At 40.7% G+C, this 16,007-nt stretch overlaps 2 protein-coding genes across 4 annotated transcripts in view; one reads left to right on the top strand and one right to left on the bottom strand.

Moving 5' to 3' along the window:
* Positions 1-10,793, top strand: part of PLEKHF2 (pleckstrin homology and FYVE domain containing 2) — a 128,467-nt gene extending 117,674 nt beyond the window's left edge. For both annotated transcript variants that reach the window (XR_010598936.1, XR_010598937.1), the window contains exon 2: positions 1-10,793. The gene's annotated coding sequence lies outside the window, so the exon portion shown is untranslated.
* The window catches only part of CFAP418 (cilia and flagella associated protein 418), an 18,884-nt gene continuing 12,225 nt past the window's right edge, over positions 9,349-16,007 (bottom strand). Inside the window, exons 5-6 of one of the 2 annotated variants that reach the window (XM_005291613.5) lie at positions 15,036-15,131; positions 9,349-10,790 (exon numbers count right to left, since the gene is read on the bottom strand). In XM_005291613.5, the coding sequence (XP_005291670.2) occupies positions 10,631-10,790; positions 15,036-15,131 (256 nt within the window). In that variant the 3' untranslated portion in view covers positions 9,349-10,630. Of the gene's footprint in view, positions 10,791-11,044; positions 11,278-15,035; positions 15,132-16,007 lie in introns of those variants that run through there. The other variant, XM_042845093.2, reaches the window with a different exon arrangement.

Consider the following 16,007-nt stretch of genomic DNA (forward strand, 5'->3'; position numbering starts at 1 on the left):
GTACCCGGCCCAAACTGAGGAAGCTAATGATTCAACCAGTGGACCAAATTCGGTGATGAATCCTGGTCAAGAGCCACCCGAGGCACAGTTGTGCATATGCTAAGAAGAAGCGGTGAATGCGGTTCTCTTCCAAAAACAAGAGAGCAGGGCAGGCTGGGAAATGTAGTGCCTAATGCAGCCCTGTTATAGTCCTAGGCTGGGACAGAGTATGGTGGGAATGTAAAAAACCTGTCCTTCTCACAGAGGAGAGACACCTGGAAAGAAGTAGCCTATTTACATGTTAATGGCCTCTCCTGGAAGCTGTAGGTGAGTGAACCCATTTCTTTGTTTGTTTGGGTCTTTTTTCTTGGCAGTGGGTTCGTGGCAGATGTCTCTGATGAGGGTCTAAAACAATTTTTTAAAAACTGTGGCTACACTCTACTGCTTTTTTCACTGAAATGAAATAAAGCCCTGGCAGAGAGAGGGTTTTTTTTTTTCTGTTTGTAACCTTCATTGTCACTCTGCTGTTTTGTTTGAACTGCTACAGGCCTAAGTTAATAATGTCTTTGATTCAATGAATACCACTTAACCGGCTATAAAATGTAATATGCAATCAAAAATAAATATTCATACTGCACTCTCAGGTAATAGCCAATGGAAAAGAAGAAAATCCATTTGGGCTTCAGGCGAAGGGTGACAAATGTATTCTAAGGTCAGGGCTGAATTCTGAGTCTAATTATGGCTTGCGGACCAAGGCTACTGTTAGGGCCATATACAGGGCCGGCTCCAGGCACCAGTGCAGCAAGCAGGTGCTTGGGGCGGCCAATGGGAAGGGGTGGCACCTCCGGCTCTTCAGCGGCGGGTCCCTCAGTCCCTCTCGTAGGATAGGACCTGCTGACGAATTGCCGCCCAAGAATGAAGCAGCAGCGGTAGAGCTCCCGCCAAACGCGGCTTCTTTTTTTTTTTTTCTCTGTTGGAGCCCGCCCTGGCCATATACAACGTTTGATCTAGAATGGGTCTCCTGCTGAAGGGAATGGGAAGTGAATTTTCACAAAGAGCAGGGATAAAATATGGTCCTTATGGAGTAGTGATGGAAGTTTTAAATATGGACGTTACTACTGTATTTAGCATCAGTCACTGGGGAAAAGATGATGCAGGACTCTTTCAGGGGCTTCTTGTGTCCATGTAACTGTGAATAGAAATTAAGAATGCAATGGGAAGCACATTTTGCATAGGCAATTTCCAGCCTAAGTCTGTTTTTCCTTTCTTTTTAAAGAAAATTTGACACTTCAAAAAGTCATTGAGATAAAGGAGGACAGTTCACATTTCTCTTAAAACCACTGTTTCAGATTACTCAAGACAGTGCTAGATTAGTTCACATCCAGAAAGTATACTTTGCAACTCTATAGAACAGTGTGTTTTGGTTTTTAATCTCTCTCTGCAGAATCATGGTTAGGTTTCTTGATCTGTTAGTAGTACCTTTCTTTTCATCTCACTTTATAGATTCATTAGAAGTAGATGAAAATGTAATTCAGTCCTTCCTTACTGGAATAGAACTGGAACTCCACAGACACATTTAGCATGAAGAAAAGAGAGGGTAAGAAATGTTTTAGCTCTAGCACACGTGGGAAAATGTAACTACTACAGTGCTTTAAAAGATTCTTTCAAAAGTGTTTATAGAACCCCAAGCACTGTGCAAGCTAGGCTCTGAAGATGGCAAGAAGGCATAACGAAGATACGAAGCCATTTTTTGATGGGGCAACAGAAAGAAATAGACTGTAATCACTTCATATAAATAAAATGAAGAATTCCATGGATGTTACATTTTGTTAACTGTTATGTGTTTACTTACAAGGAAAAGAGCACATATAAACCTTATTGTGCTGTTGTAGATGGATTCTCCAAGATGTACATACATGTACACATATTTCTAAAGGAAACTGTGCACTGTACACTAAGGAGCAGCCAATTAAACTGGAAAGAATACTTTGAAAGCTCTCATCTATCACTTGTAAATAAGATTCCTCTTTGATTAAAAGCATGTAGGAAAAGAAACTTCTGTAACAGCTAGGTGCCACTAGAGGGGGACAGAGCACCACACCAACCAGGCATGGGTTACATGTGCATCTTCTTAAGTCAGTGGAGGTCCATCAAGGATAAACCTAGACCACTGTCCCTATTCTACAGATGGAGAAACAGGCAGAGATTTATGGAATTATAGTCTGGATAAACTTGTCCCAGTACTTAAAAGTATTCCATTACTTAATGTAGCCCCAAAACACTTACTATTGTTGTAAACTGGCACAACTCCACTGGAGTTAATGGAGAGGGACTAGCTTGCACCCTCTGTGAATTTGTCCCCATATCTTCACATTTAATGGTTTACCAAGGAACCTGAAATGAGTTCTGAGACAACTGTTAGTCGGAGTGTATTGACTAGGAGTCCAGTTCAACGTCAATCTAGCAAACATGCATCTGAGAAGATGACAGTGTCAGGATTTTATATAAATATCTTGCCCATTCAAATAATGTAGATCTTTCCAACCTGCCTTTTGCTATCTTATTGCAATAACTCTTAGTGTTGCAGACACTCATGCCTCATGTCTAACAGCTGTAGTCATTCTAGTCAATTTGATCAACTTTAAAATGTAATATTCAAACCTGCCCTTTACCAAAAGCTCAGCTGTATTATGCATTCTGCTAGAGGGAGATAAATATCAATAATGTGAAACAAATTTGAGATAGGAAATGTAGCTAGTTTTGCACTGATGTTAAAGATAAGAACCAAATTATGCCCTTACTTCAATGCAAACACATTTACTTCCATACTTGCTTTATAGACAAAATCTTCTTCAGTACGGTTTTGTTTGTGCACCTGCAGACAGCATTTGCCCCTCTGTTACAGTAACATAGTATGTTGGAGACCTTACTAAATACAGTCCATTTGTGCTGTTAGATCACGTACATGATGCTGCATGGCATAAGAGCTCAGATTATTGCATTCTAAAAAAACCCTGGCTTTCAGATTCTGCCCTTCAATTAGTCTGACTTCCACATAACTTCTCAAACAACTTTCTAAATTGTTTTCTATATGAATTAATGCAACTTCATTATTGGTGCTAAATTCTGGCCTTTTTGTTGTCTCTTTAAGACATGCCCTATTTCTATCTATTGTCCACACAGTGTCTGAATGTCTTATTGCATATTAGGAGTTCCTAAATTACACAGCCCCTTTCCACCCAATCCCAGAACAAATACTACATAATCTACTGATTGATTGTGCTGTGAGTGATGATTAATCTGGGGGGTGGGGAGATGTAAATTCTGTGAGACAGCAGAGAAAGAAAACTGAATTATTTTCTTATGTTGAAGATGGTAAAGGAAGAGGTGTATGTTTCTTTGATTTATAGGGGCTGCAGGGATTGGATGACACACTTGTAATTTCTCTATATCAGGAAGCAAAGCTAAGGATTCTCCTTTTCTTGAAAAGTATGTATCCAGCTGTTTTTATAAAGTGACCTAAACACAAGACTGAACAGGAGGTATTCTGCTCAATGCAATTCTGCCCTCTGTAGTGTGGATTGTGTAATTTTTCACATTCAGAATTCTATTCATGTTACAACCCACCATTCTTTAACTTGACTAAACACAGCTCACCAACATATACTGTATTGTCTTTTCTAATGCTACTTGTGACTGCTGACAGCACACTGTAATATAATATAGAAACCTGTGGGAAAAGTTACACATTTCTGATTTAGTAAGCGTTTTTTTCCCTGTTCAGAGTGAAATTCACTTCACCCACAAAGCAGGGACTGTTGCTTTTCTGTGATTGTACAGCACCCAGTACAATAGGCCCTCAAGCCTGACTGGGACTTCTGGGCACTACCGTAACGTAAACATTTAAAACTACTACTTTTATGAGGGTGAACTGCATCTTTATATGTTGAGGAAACAAAATGTGTCACAAACCAAAGCCAGGGCATGGGGAGTCAGTGTGGCCTCTTCCTGCCACTCAGACAGCATATTAGGGCCACTGGATTTTGGTAGCAGCAGATGCAGTGATCCCTTTCCTGAAAAATAATTCTCTGATGGCCTAGAGACCCTTGTGATGGGTTATATAACTCCCACACTAGGTAACATAGGGTTGAAGAACTCTGCCCTGCCACACCTGTGAAAGATGTCAGACTTAGAAAAGCAAACACATCACAGGTGGGGGCAGACTAAGAGGAGAGCAGGCTTTTATACTTCAATACCTGGAGACGGGCAAGAGCATCTTGAGTAACTGCTGCCTTGAGGGCCCCCTCCTTGAAGGAAGGGAAGGCCTGATGCTAAACCACCATTGTGGCACTATTATTCGAGACAAGCTGTTGCTCCAACTTGGCTCACGAGCTCACTAGGAGCCCTACTGTGCCTGTGGGACAGTTCACTTGTGTTTACTGACAACCCGGGAAGGGCATGATATCTGGGACTCAGCTGGAGGGCTGTTTCTTATGACTGCAGTAGTGTGGTGGAAGGCCTGGATACTGCAGACCAGAGACTGAGTGCGTGCAAAGGCCCCATTTTGGTCCCTGTGGGTGCCTCTGAAGAGGAACTTAGTGATACATGTCCCTTTATGCTGTACAAAGAAGCCCTGGCTTCACAACGGCTTTGACTATAGTCTCTCTGCCTAGGCACTGGAGAGGTCCTTTGCCCAAAGATGTTTTAATCTGAGAACAGTGGGTCAAAGTCTGCTCTAACTGCATGCAACCTCCGTGCCTTCAGGGGAGCTATATAGATGTAACGATAGAATGTGCCCAATGTCTTTGGCTAACGCATGTACTATTTATAAACCACTACTAATTTAATAGGTTCTGCTTTTACTAACTTTGCAGGATAAGACGCAGAATGCAATGTGACTATGATTATTTTATACAGATGCTATCCTCTTCTCCCTCCCACTTGGGCAGCAGTCTGTAGATTATAACTAGGAACTGGCCTCTTGTATCACAATCTTACCAGATAATTTTCTAGATGTTTATTTAACATCCTCTCCCACAGAAATAATTTGAGGCAGCATTTTACTTTTATAGGGCTCCGTTTGATAGGAAGAGCACAGCAGGGCTTATTTTACAAGTTGCAGGCTGCCTTCTGATGTGCTGATTTCCCCCAATCTGCTAAATTAATATCCAATAGTCTTTTAACATTTTTGAAAGCCATTTAGTTCAAAACCCTCAAAAGCAGGACAATGTTATCTGTGCTGGGGAGTGATCTGAACAAAACAGAAGTCCTATGCTTTCTACTTGTCTTTTCCAGAGGTATAAGTAGTAACATTTCTTTCTTCCAAAGCAACAATTGAGAGAAGACAAAGGTCACACTTATATTAGTCAGTGTTTCTCTGTAATACAGCTATTTAACAAAATACAAAATGGGAGACTGAGTGAATGACATTTTTAAATGAGTAACTTTTTATATCCTCTGGTTATAAACTCCACCCAGAAAGAAGCTAAATTTGGGAAAGACCAAACCACATGAAGCATGGTCCCTTTCTTGGTTTTATATCTAGATCGGAGGGGAGAAGCTTCCTCTGAGAAGAAGGGTAACTTTGCAGGGGAGAAACAACTCCTATGTAAGATGCTGAAAATAACCTATGCTTAGAGCTATGTTCTACCTTGGATTATTTCCACAGGTCTGATGCTAAGATTCATTACATCAGTCTATAAGAAGATCCTTGGCTATTGTTCTGTTATCTGTTTCATGCATTGTGTTTCCAATGGAAGCATACATGCTATACACCAGTTCTCTGTTTGTTTTAAATAAAGCACTTTTCCAGACCTGGGGGATTTAGGTATTGGCCTGCACTTTACAGTTGAGATTAGGTGCTTTACATGGAGATATTAACAAAAAGCTGGGATATATGAAGTATCTTAAGACTGCAGATGGATTGGACTGTCACTCTTCAAGAATTACCACTCCAGCCTAATAGTTTGAGCATCCTCCCCCTTCAAAGAGAACTAAGAATTAGTTTTTTAAACTGCAGCTGTAGTAACTATTCCCAAATCTAAAACTACATGAAATGTTGTAACTGTAAATAAAAGCAGTTATACAAATCAAAATGCAATAACACTGTTTTTGTAAATACTGTATCTACATTTCACTTGTGATGAGCTCTTATATCTGACATTCTAACCAAGGCCACAGACAAGTAGTTAGACTCCTTGAGGAAGAAACTATGAATGGTAGGATTCTTTCATTTGCGTATTCAGGCTTCTAACCACATCTTCAAGAAGCGGCCACCTGTGCCCCCAATATTCTTCTAGAATTTTCACTGTTTCTTGTATGTTTGCAGCATATCCCTGCTGGTACTAGCTGGTGCTATTAGCTGATAGTTGCCTCCACCCAGAAATAAGACACCATTTTCGCAATGCTTTTAGCTTGCAAGAGGATAAAGTGTAGGGTGACCTATGAGAACAGCTGATTTGTACTGTAAATAGATTCATCCTTCACTCTCCTGAAGATTAAAGTCTTCCTTCTTACATTCAGTCACATTTGGTCTTTTCCCTTTTCCTCCCCCTCTGTAGCCTCCACTTTCCAGTTACATTGTTAGTCACTGTTGTATTAACTGAGCCTACAAATTTACCCTAATTGTGAGCTCAATTGTGAAAAGGGAGTGCAAGTTCATAAAATGTCACAATAATCTACAATAATAAATGATGATGGGGAAAGGTGCAATAAAGGACAGACTGAATTAGTCCAAATGAAGAGGCCTACTGCTTATAATTCAAGGATTGTATATGAAGATCATGCCTGGTTAACAAAAACAGTGTGAGATGGAAATCAATGAACCAAAACTGGTGTGTTAGAAATTAGGCCTAACTGGTGGACAAAATGAGAGGATGGGCTATTCTGCCCATCACTTCCTTTTCGGACGCCTCAAAAAAATAAAAAAATAAAGAGAGACTTCAGAGGGGGAAAAAGATGGCTTACTGTGAGACATGAGAAGAGGAAGGAGCGAGCTTCACCTTTGTCAGAGGTTAGGGGGTCTATTACAGGAGTGGATTGGTGAGTGTTCTGTGGCCTGCAACGTGAAGGAGTTCAGATTAGAGTATCATGATGGCCCCTTCTGAGCTTAGAGTCTGAGTCTGCCATCCCACTATTTGCTAGGGCCCCAGGCCTTTGTCATTCTGATCCTCAGAGATGTCTTGACCACAGCAGGGCAGAGAGGGACCCAGATGATACCACCACATCTACTGGCTCTGGCTGAAACTCAGCCAACACCAGGGATATGAGAGTTTGTCCCCTCTCACCCATGTGTTCTTTTCCTTCTCCACTTTATTTTTTCTCTCCTCTTTGTTCCTGCCTAACAAAAAGTCTGGCTTAGCTGGCCAAGACTACATACACCTCTACCTTGATATAACACTGTCCTCAGGAGCCAAAAAATCTTACTGCGTTATAGGTGAAACCGCGTTATATTGAACTTGCTTTGATCCACGGAGTGCGCAGCCCCCCCTCTCCCCCCGGAGCACTGCTTTACCACATTATATCCAAATCTGTGTTATATCGGGTCGCATTATATCGGGGTAGAGGTGTATTTTGCAACAGTGTTGTAAGCCTTTGACCAGACAAGCAGCTAAAAGCAATGCCCTAAACAGCCCGATGCTGGTACAAGTTTGCCGAGACTCAGAGTGGTTGATAAGCTCGTGTGCTGTGCTTGTATTTCTCAAGCAGCGAGGTCACAAGTAAATTTAGCACCAGAGAAGCTGAATCTTCTGTCTTTTTCTCTGCCTTTTTGGGTGCTTGTTTTCTGAGGAAACAGGACTGGGCTTGCACAACAGTTACAACCCATCTCCACTAACTTCTCTTTTCCCCAAAAAGGACAGTTATGACCATCTTTGATATAATCTAAAAGACTGTCATGCAAGGGCCTTTTTCCTTTTTAATAACTCTCTCTAGTTAAAGAAAAGGGAACAAGGGATGTTGTTAAAACGAGAGCCTGTTTAATTTTTTACGCTTCAAATGCTTTAACTGTTTTCCCTTCTTTTCTATATCTTTAATAATAGGTTAAGAGGATTTCTAATGCATTTGCCATGGTCTGAAGCAGGTTGAGGTCTCTGTTTACCAAACCTTGTTTAATGTTGGACAGTGACAGGGTCTCATTAGCACCTTTGACTCTTTAGATCTACATTTTCCATCTAAATTAACACATCATTTTCCCTTGTTTCTGCTTGCTAGCTCTGAAAGCAGTGACTGGGGTTCCCTGCTCATTACTGGTTTAGCTTCACTCATCGAGGTCCCTGCGAGGTGTTGCTGAATCTGAAAACAAGAGACCAGTCAGCAAACCCACATCTCCCAGAGCATTACTACTAGGTCAGCTTAATAGCTGTGTATCTTGCATATCATTATCTGAAACAAAAGTCTTGAATATTTGGTTCCATATAGGAGAGGTGCCTTCCAAATACTAGGTAACAAAGACTTAGGGGAAGTTCCTCGAAAATCATTTTGAATTAGCCAAACAAAACCAAAGCAACTCATCACTTGTTGAAATGCAGAGCTGACCTGAACTCCCTCTAGAGGAAGAATGGAAAATAGTTTCCTTCTCCTAAACTCTTCAATAAATCATGGCCTGATTGTAGGTTTCTTTTTACCCCAACCCCACCTAGCATTCTCTGAGCCTGTAAATCACTCAGCTCATCCGAAGAAAACCCAGGAATACTTACCCCTTACAAATCCAAACCGAGGATGGTGAAGCTCTTCATATTGGGTTGTCAGGTAAGCAGAGTTGTCTTTCTAACAGCTGTTTCAGAACTAGTCCATCAACTGATCTCTAGGTTTGCCTATTTTCTGGAACCTGCAGTTCTGTATTATCTAAAAGCTGGAACTTTGCCTTGAAATACCAGTGAACTTGCAGATGATACACATTCATTAGGAGTTTTCTTAGGAAATTTTTCTAAGGACCGAATGATCAAATCTACAGCAGGGCCACCCAGCAGAAAACTTACCAAATTTTACTTGCAACCAAAATACCACAGACAATTTGGCCAAGGATGTGAAAAGACTGTCTTTAGTTAGATGAAGATGACTATACAGCATCATCAGAAGAGCCAAGAAAATTCTCCTTGCTAATAAGGGAATATTTACATTTATTAGAACCACCTATTCAGAACTTTAGGTTCATGACAATTATTATAAGATTGGTTAAGAGGATTTCTTAATTACAACCCTCCCAAGAAATTAATGACAGTAATTTCCAATCTTTTTGAGTTACTTCATTCATCTGCTTACTGCAGAATGCTCCTCATATTTCTCCTGATGTAATTAAAGTATGACAGGTGTTTAAAAACCAGTTATCACTTTGTATAGGTGGAATTGAATACATCAAGTAACTCTGAATTAATCCTTAGAATACTATTTTATTGAATAGTAAAAATAGTTTCAGGACAGTGTTTTCATTCCATTTTCTTTTACATCACTGTATGAAATGATCCCATCCCCTTTGCCGAAATTGAACTATAGTCCATTTTTCAATATGATAATTTCCAGTGCTGAAACAAAACAAGCCATACATAATACTTGTGCATATTTTAAATATGGAGGTAGTGAAGAAAACAAGGGCTTATTAGCTACTATGACATTAATGTTAAATCAAAACATCTCATCAACTAACATGATACTGGGAGCTGTTTTAAGGGGGAATGCAATGGGCAAGTCACACTTTTGGGGGGTGGAATATTTCTGAAATGAAGCTTTTAACTGAAAAACCCAAACACGAGGACAGTTGGGATATATCTTGTTGACTCTTAAATGTGAGCATCTTTGTTAACTGTTGCAGAGCTAATATTTCCCCAACTTAACTTATTGAATATCGTTAAATAATTCAGGGCCATACTGTTCCCTCCCTGCAGTGAAACAAAAGAGCGAGGAGAGACCAGGCCAAGAAACTAAGTGGTGAACCTCAGAGTCTCCACGGAATGTCTTACTCTGGACAAAGGGCTTTGAGGAAACTAAAGAGGAGTGAGTACTAAGGAGCTTGGATTGCTCTTGGGGATTTGAGGGTAAAGGAAAGTGAAGCCCTGTGTGGTGACAGCTGGTCTTGTTCTCATCCATTTGGATCTGTACTACTACTCACTCCCTGGGCAGCACACCTTGCCACCCCTGCATAAGGCTACAGGCAGAGTGGGAGGAGGAGCATTAATTCCCATGCGGATATCCACCCACCTCTGAAAGAGTGCCATAGGGCGTGGCTGCTCCCCAACTCCATGGAGTCACAGATCTTGTACAGACCTCTGCTGGCTCAGGGGGCTCTTGCTCTTCCCTTTTTTCGTGCCCCGTTTGGTTTCATTGGCTTCTTCTCCCTCCATTGGCACTAGGGGAAGGGCTCTTCAACCCCACTTCTCATTGACACTTCTAATGTCACCTGTAGCTGGCACTCTAGGGAACAGAATGCCTCCAAACTGACTGTTTCCTCTATGAATTCCCTTAATTCATGAGACAGTTACAGTGAGAGGAAAAACGTTCAGTTTTGAATTCAGTGTCACGATCTAGCTCTAGATAACATGTTCAGCTTCCTTTCTGTTCTCAGAAAATGGAGTGGGAAATGCATGCTAAAAGGAAGTCAGTTTGACTTGAAAGTCTGTTTTCACACAGGAACGCATACCAAACATGTGAGAAGACTTCATTCTACATGTTTACCACAGACCCAACGAAGCTGCCGGTCTGTTCGGAGGTCAGTTAGTTCATCAATGGATCTCCAACTGCACTGACAAGCATAAGCCCGTGATCCCTTCTTCTTTATCATCTTTGCTCTTAATTTACTGAGTTCAGGCATGTTATTCCTGTCAATCAAATAAGTTCACTTTAGTACCATGTGAGTTAGTTTTTTTCTATAAAATAAGCACTTAGCACTATGGGGCCAAATTCTGACATTGGATGTGCGTACACCGGGACTGACTTTAGCGGGAGTTGTGTGTGAAGTTGAGAAAAGATCTTAGCCCATGCATTCTGCTGAAACCAATTCTGCTGAAACCACTCTAACAGACTAGCTTTATAAAGAAACCTTATTACATCTGTTTTTTTTTTTTTTACGCACATTTTTAGCATCCTAGGTGCATTACACTTCAATGTGATTGCTGGACAGCTCTTGCTTCTATGGCAGTCTATACGCATGCAGGAAACTGCCAATGAGAACAGCAGTGTTACTCCTCTCCAGCTACTCAATGGGCTCCTGGTTCTGTTGCCTACATCTACTTATCTTCTTCCAACCCACAAGCTCTCAAGACTGTTTTTCCCCCTCCTCGCCTCCTTCTTCTACTATCATGAGATCTGAAGTGAGAAATCACATACAATTTAAGAAAATGTGTAGTGGTTGTGGTGCCAGAGCAGTTGCTGAAAATCCTCTTCCTTACCTGAAGGAGGACCACAAGCACACAGGCCCCCCCAGTAAATGCAGCACTGTTGCCCTCAGAACCAGTTCCCTGTCAGTTAATGGACTGTCATTGTAGGAGCTTTGACTACAGTAACTATAAAGTCCCCAAGCAATGCTGAATGAAGTTATTTAAACAGGCCAGTCTCCTTTTTATATGCAGTTTTTAAATCACCTTCATGGTAAGTACTGATGTTATAATGCAATAGCATCTCTGATTTAATAATGAATTATAGGCTAAATCAGCCATGGGCTGCTCTGAAGTTTATACAGGTCACGCTAACTTTTTTGTTACTAGAGCAACACAACGTTCTAGCATATAAAAATTCAAGAAGGCGAACTATTGGGTCAAACCCCTCCTGTTACACTGTTTTTAGTGACATCAGTTGGAAGAAAAGGAACATTTTGTACTGTGATTAAGTCGATCCCTTCCGTGGGTGGTTTATGCACACTGAGGTCTGTGGTGGGGAGGGAGCGAGGGTGAGGTGAGGGGAAGGGAGACAGCCACTCTCTGCAGCACTGGTTCCCTCCCTCCCCCCACCAAAAAAAAAATCTGCAAGAAACACGAATGATGTATAATCCTGACTGGGACAGAGCATCTCACTTGCTCTTCCTCCTCTGCAGTATACAACCCGCAGGGAAACAGGAGATTAGGGATCAGCAATCACAGGGAGAGTACAGTGCAATAACAGCCATTCCTGCACTCAGGCCAGATAGTAGGTCATGAAACAAGCTTTGGGCCTTGATTCAGAAAAACACTTAAACACATGCTAGACATTAAGTGTGCACTTAAGTCTCATTACCTTTAATGGGATTCAAGCATGTGCTGAAGTGCTGTCTTGAATAGAATGCTTTCCTGAGTAAAGATCTCAGTGTACTGTCACTATTGTTTGCAGGTGTATTGAAACCTGAAGTTTTTTTAGGCTTAGTTCTCTTAGTTCTGCAGAGGAGGGAACTCCATCCTCCAAAATATCAATCGGAAAGAAATACCAAGTAGACTAATGTAGTATTAGCTCCCCTACTTGGGAATAATTTAGGGAGGGGTCAATCTGGTCTAGAGAGTGAATCTGAAGTGTGTTATAAGTATCCATTTAGTTTAGATTCATACAGTATCAGCTATCCTATTCTAAGTATCTTAAACTGGTTCACTTGTATCATAAATGAATCCATATGCACAGTGACATTCTGCTGTCAGGAAATAGCATATGCAAGTTAATCACTATGGGGTCTATGGTGAAAGGGATAGGGATGGAGGAGCAGGGTAGAAAGCAAAAGGGATCACATCTCATAATACAGACGGATAGACAATAGGGAGAACATCAAGTCACAAGTTACTTCTACGCTAGCATCCAGCAATGCAAATGAAGAGGCCAAAGGACCAATCTATTTTGAAATAACTATTTCAAAAAGCAAGTGTAAACTTAATGTTTTAACCATGACTGACATTTAGCCTGCTCTTTCCATTAATCCTTCATCTGCTGCCCTTATAGATGTTCAAATACTGCACTGATGAGCACAATAAAAATGTTTAGATAGAAATTTGAGAACTAAAAACAGTGGGGTAGATGCTTATTTACTCACTTGCTTGTCCATCCTTTACATCTCAATTTTACACTATTTATTTAGGAAGGATTAACAGGTTTACAAATCCATGCCATGTAAATATGAGAAACAAAACAATCGTTACAAGAGTGAGCTTTTGTTTAAAGAGACATTACATAGGATTATTGTCATCAGAGCTCTCTGTTTAACAGAGTGATGTTACAGAGTAAGCATTATTACAAGATCTATGACATGTTGTTTAACAGACCAGGCATGTCTAATATTAATATTCAAAAAATTGGACAGCTGGTTGTGTTTGCAAGTGAATGTAATCAAATATCTGAGACCTGGTCTATGCTACATAGTTAGGTCAATGTGAGGCAGTTTACGTCGACCTAATGATGCCAGTGTACACACTACAGCTTTGTCCCGCCGATGTAAGTGCTCTGCTACACTGACATCATCACTCCACGTCCATGAGAGGTGTAGCTTATGGCGGTGTAGTCAGGGCGACGCAGTGTCAGACACTGCCTTACTTATATGGGCTGTTGGCTCTCTTGTCAATTTCAGTTTTGTGAAATTGACAAGAAAGCCAGGTAGCTCGAGCCTGGCTTCCCCCAGCTCCCAGCCAGGCTGCTGCCCAGAGGCCCCTACTCAGGGAGCCGAGAAGCCCAGGAGGCTGTCCCTTGCTCCCAGCCAGGAGTGGGGAGCCGAGAAGCCTGGGGGTGGGGTGGGGGAGCTGGTTCCCAGTAGGGAGCTGAGTGTCCTGGCTTTCAGCCTCCCACACTATCCCTCTTCCGTCGGTGGAAGCTCTCCTAGTGAGGAGGCACACCACCAACAGAAGGAGGGTAGTGTGGACATCAGCCTCTGCAGTAATTACTGTGGTGACTGTAAGTCAACCTGACATATGTCAACTTAAGTCTGTAGTGTAGACATGCCCTAAGTATATCTGTCCTCTGTCTATTCCGCTTGGTACGTAACTGGTTCATTCTCACTTTTAATCCCCTAATTTGCTTTGTTAATTCCAGGTTAGCCTAAATTGCTGAACATCATGTTGAGGATTACACATTTTAATCAAATTAGAAATAGTTGATAACAATGCCTTTCACTTGATTAGATTCTTTATTTTATTCATTCAAAATCTCAGGAACAGAATAACTTGTACATTAAATAATATACATTCTGCCCTTTAGTTCATGAAACTCTCTAGTTACCAAAGAGTCATATCAAAAACTTATCAGTGCAGAGTATTTTTAATAATTTGTATTAATAAAAAAAACAAGGGTCTCTCTGTCAATTCTTAGGATCAGAGAGAGAACAAGGAAGAGACTATTAATAATAAGATGACTTACTAATGTGTTATTATTATAAGGTGTTAGTGTTCTTTACAAGCTACAATACACCCCCTGGTGTTCGCACAAACAATCTGAACATCCAATTAACCCGATCAATGTATTTTAAGAGAACAGACTTTTGATCAAAACAGATTTTATCAAAATAAATGGAATGCACTGTATTTAAATTCCCTGTATAAATCAGGAATAAACCCCTTATTTGTAATTACAATCCAACCTAGGAAAGGTTTTAGAGAAATTAGAAGTCAAAGTGGCTAAAGGATAAATTCAGGGACTTCAAATCCCCATTGTGGTGGGGGAGAGGGAGAAATACCACAATTTAACAACAACAACAAAAATATTTTGAAAGTGATTGGTCCAAGGTTTTTTCCCATGGAAAGCCTGGCATTTAGTCAAACTTCTGCATTTTTAAAACAAAGGCTTTTAAACTGCTTAAGTCTCACTGAACAGCTTATATACATAGCATGAGCACAGTACTTAACAGTGGAGAGAAAAAAAACTGACAGAAGCAATAAGTCTGTCACCCAAAACATGGTGGCAAATATACATAAGGACAGTCATATTTTTACTTTATTCATAAATGAGACATACTGCAGTAGAACACAAGAGGCCAAATTCATCACTAGTGAAAGTGACACTATTTACAAGGAACAGCACCTGATTATGCCAGCAATAAATATGGCTCTTTATCTATTAAAATGTACATTTTTGATAAGCATATTACCCCCCAAATACTAATTTCAAGTCTACCTGAGGCATACCTGAAAAAGAGATAATCACATGACTTATCCCATTGGTAGTCATTGTAATGAGACACATGGAAGTCACAGGCAGTACAACGTAGCTGATCACATGATCTGTTCAAAGTAAAATAATCAAACATCAGTGATTTATTACAAAGATACATTAAGATTTCAAAATCAAGTCCTCAAAAGTTACAAAATGCCAGAACTAAGGTGCCCTCTCATGCATAGGCATTCTACATGCTTTAATTACATGAGCCCATACCATACTTTCCACTGCCACATTCAGTGCACCAGCTGGATGGTGCGCTGGGAACTAACTAGGTTAATATAGTTTATGTAGGCTATTGTCTCAACTCCTGCCTCATTTGGAGGGTGAAGGTGGAAGATGTGTAGTGAATGAGGCACGGGATTGTAGGAAGAGAAGGGATGGTCTCATGGCTAAGGAAGCAAAATGCTTCCCTGGATTCTATGCCCGCCTTTGCCAGAGGGTTCCTCTGTGATGCTGAGTATATCCCTTAAAATCAAAAATTTCACAGGTGGCTACTGAGAGTTCCTCATTTTCTGGGTGCCTAATCTGCAGAAGTGCTAAGCACTCAAGAGCTACAACTGATGTAAATGGGAGCTGTGCTTTAAACATACAATGTGCCGTGCAATTCTAATTTCTCTGGAAAATCAGACCCTAGGTGTCTCAAGTTGGGCACTTAAAATTGGCAGACACTTCTGATAATGTTGGTATTAATCTCTCTGTGCTTCAGTTCCCCATCTGTAAAAATGAGAATACCACCACCTCCCCTCACAAGGGTGTTGTAAAGATTGATGTTTGTGAAGCATTCAGATGCAATGGTGCTAAGTGTCTAAAAAAGTCTGTAAAAGAATTAATAATTCTGTATTCAGTGCAGATTTGGATGGTACACAGTAAATAAGGTATGGGACTATACACTGAATGGGAATAGAAATAAATAAATGCTTGACTTGACAACCATAACG

Source organism: Chrysemys picta, chromosome 2 (genome assembly GCF_011386835.1).
Source record: "Chrysemys picta bellii isolate R12L10 chromosome 2, ASM1138683v2, whole genome shotgun sequence".
NCBI classification, from domain to species: domain Eukaryota; kingdom Metazoa; phylum Chordata; order Testudines; family Emydidae; genus Chrysemys; species Chrysemys picta.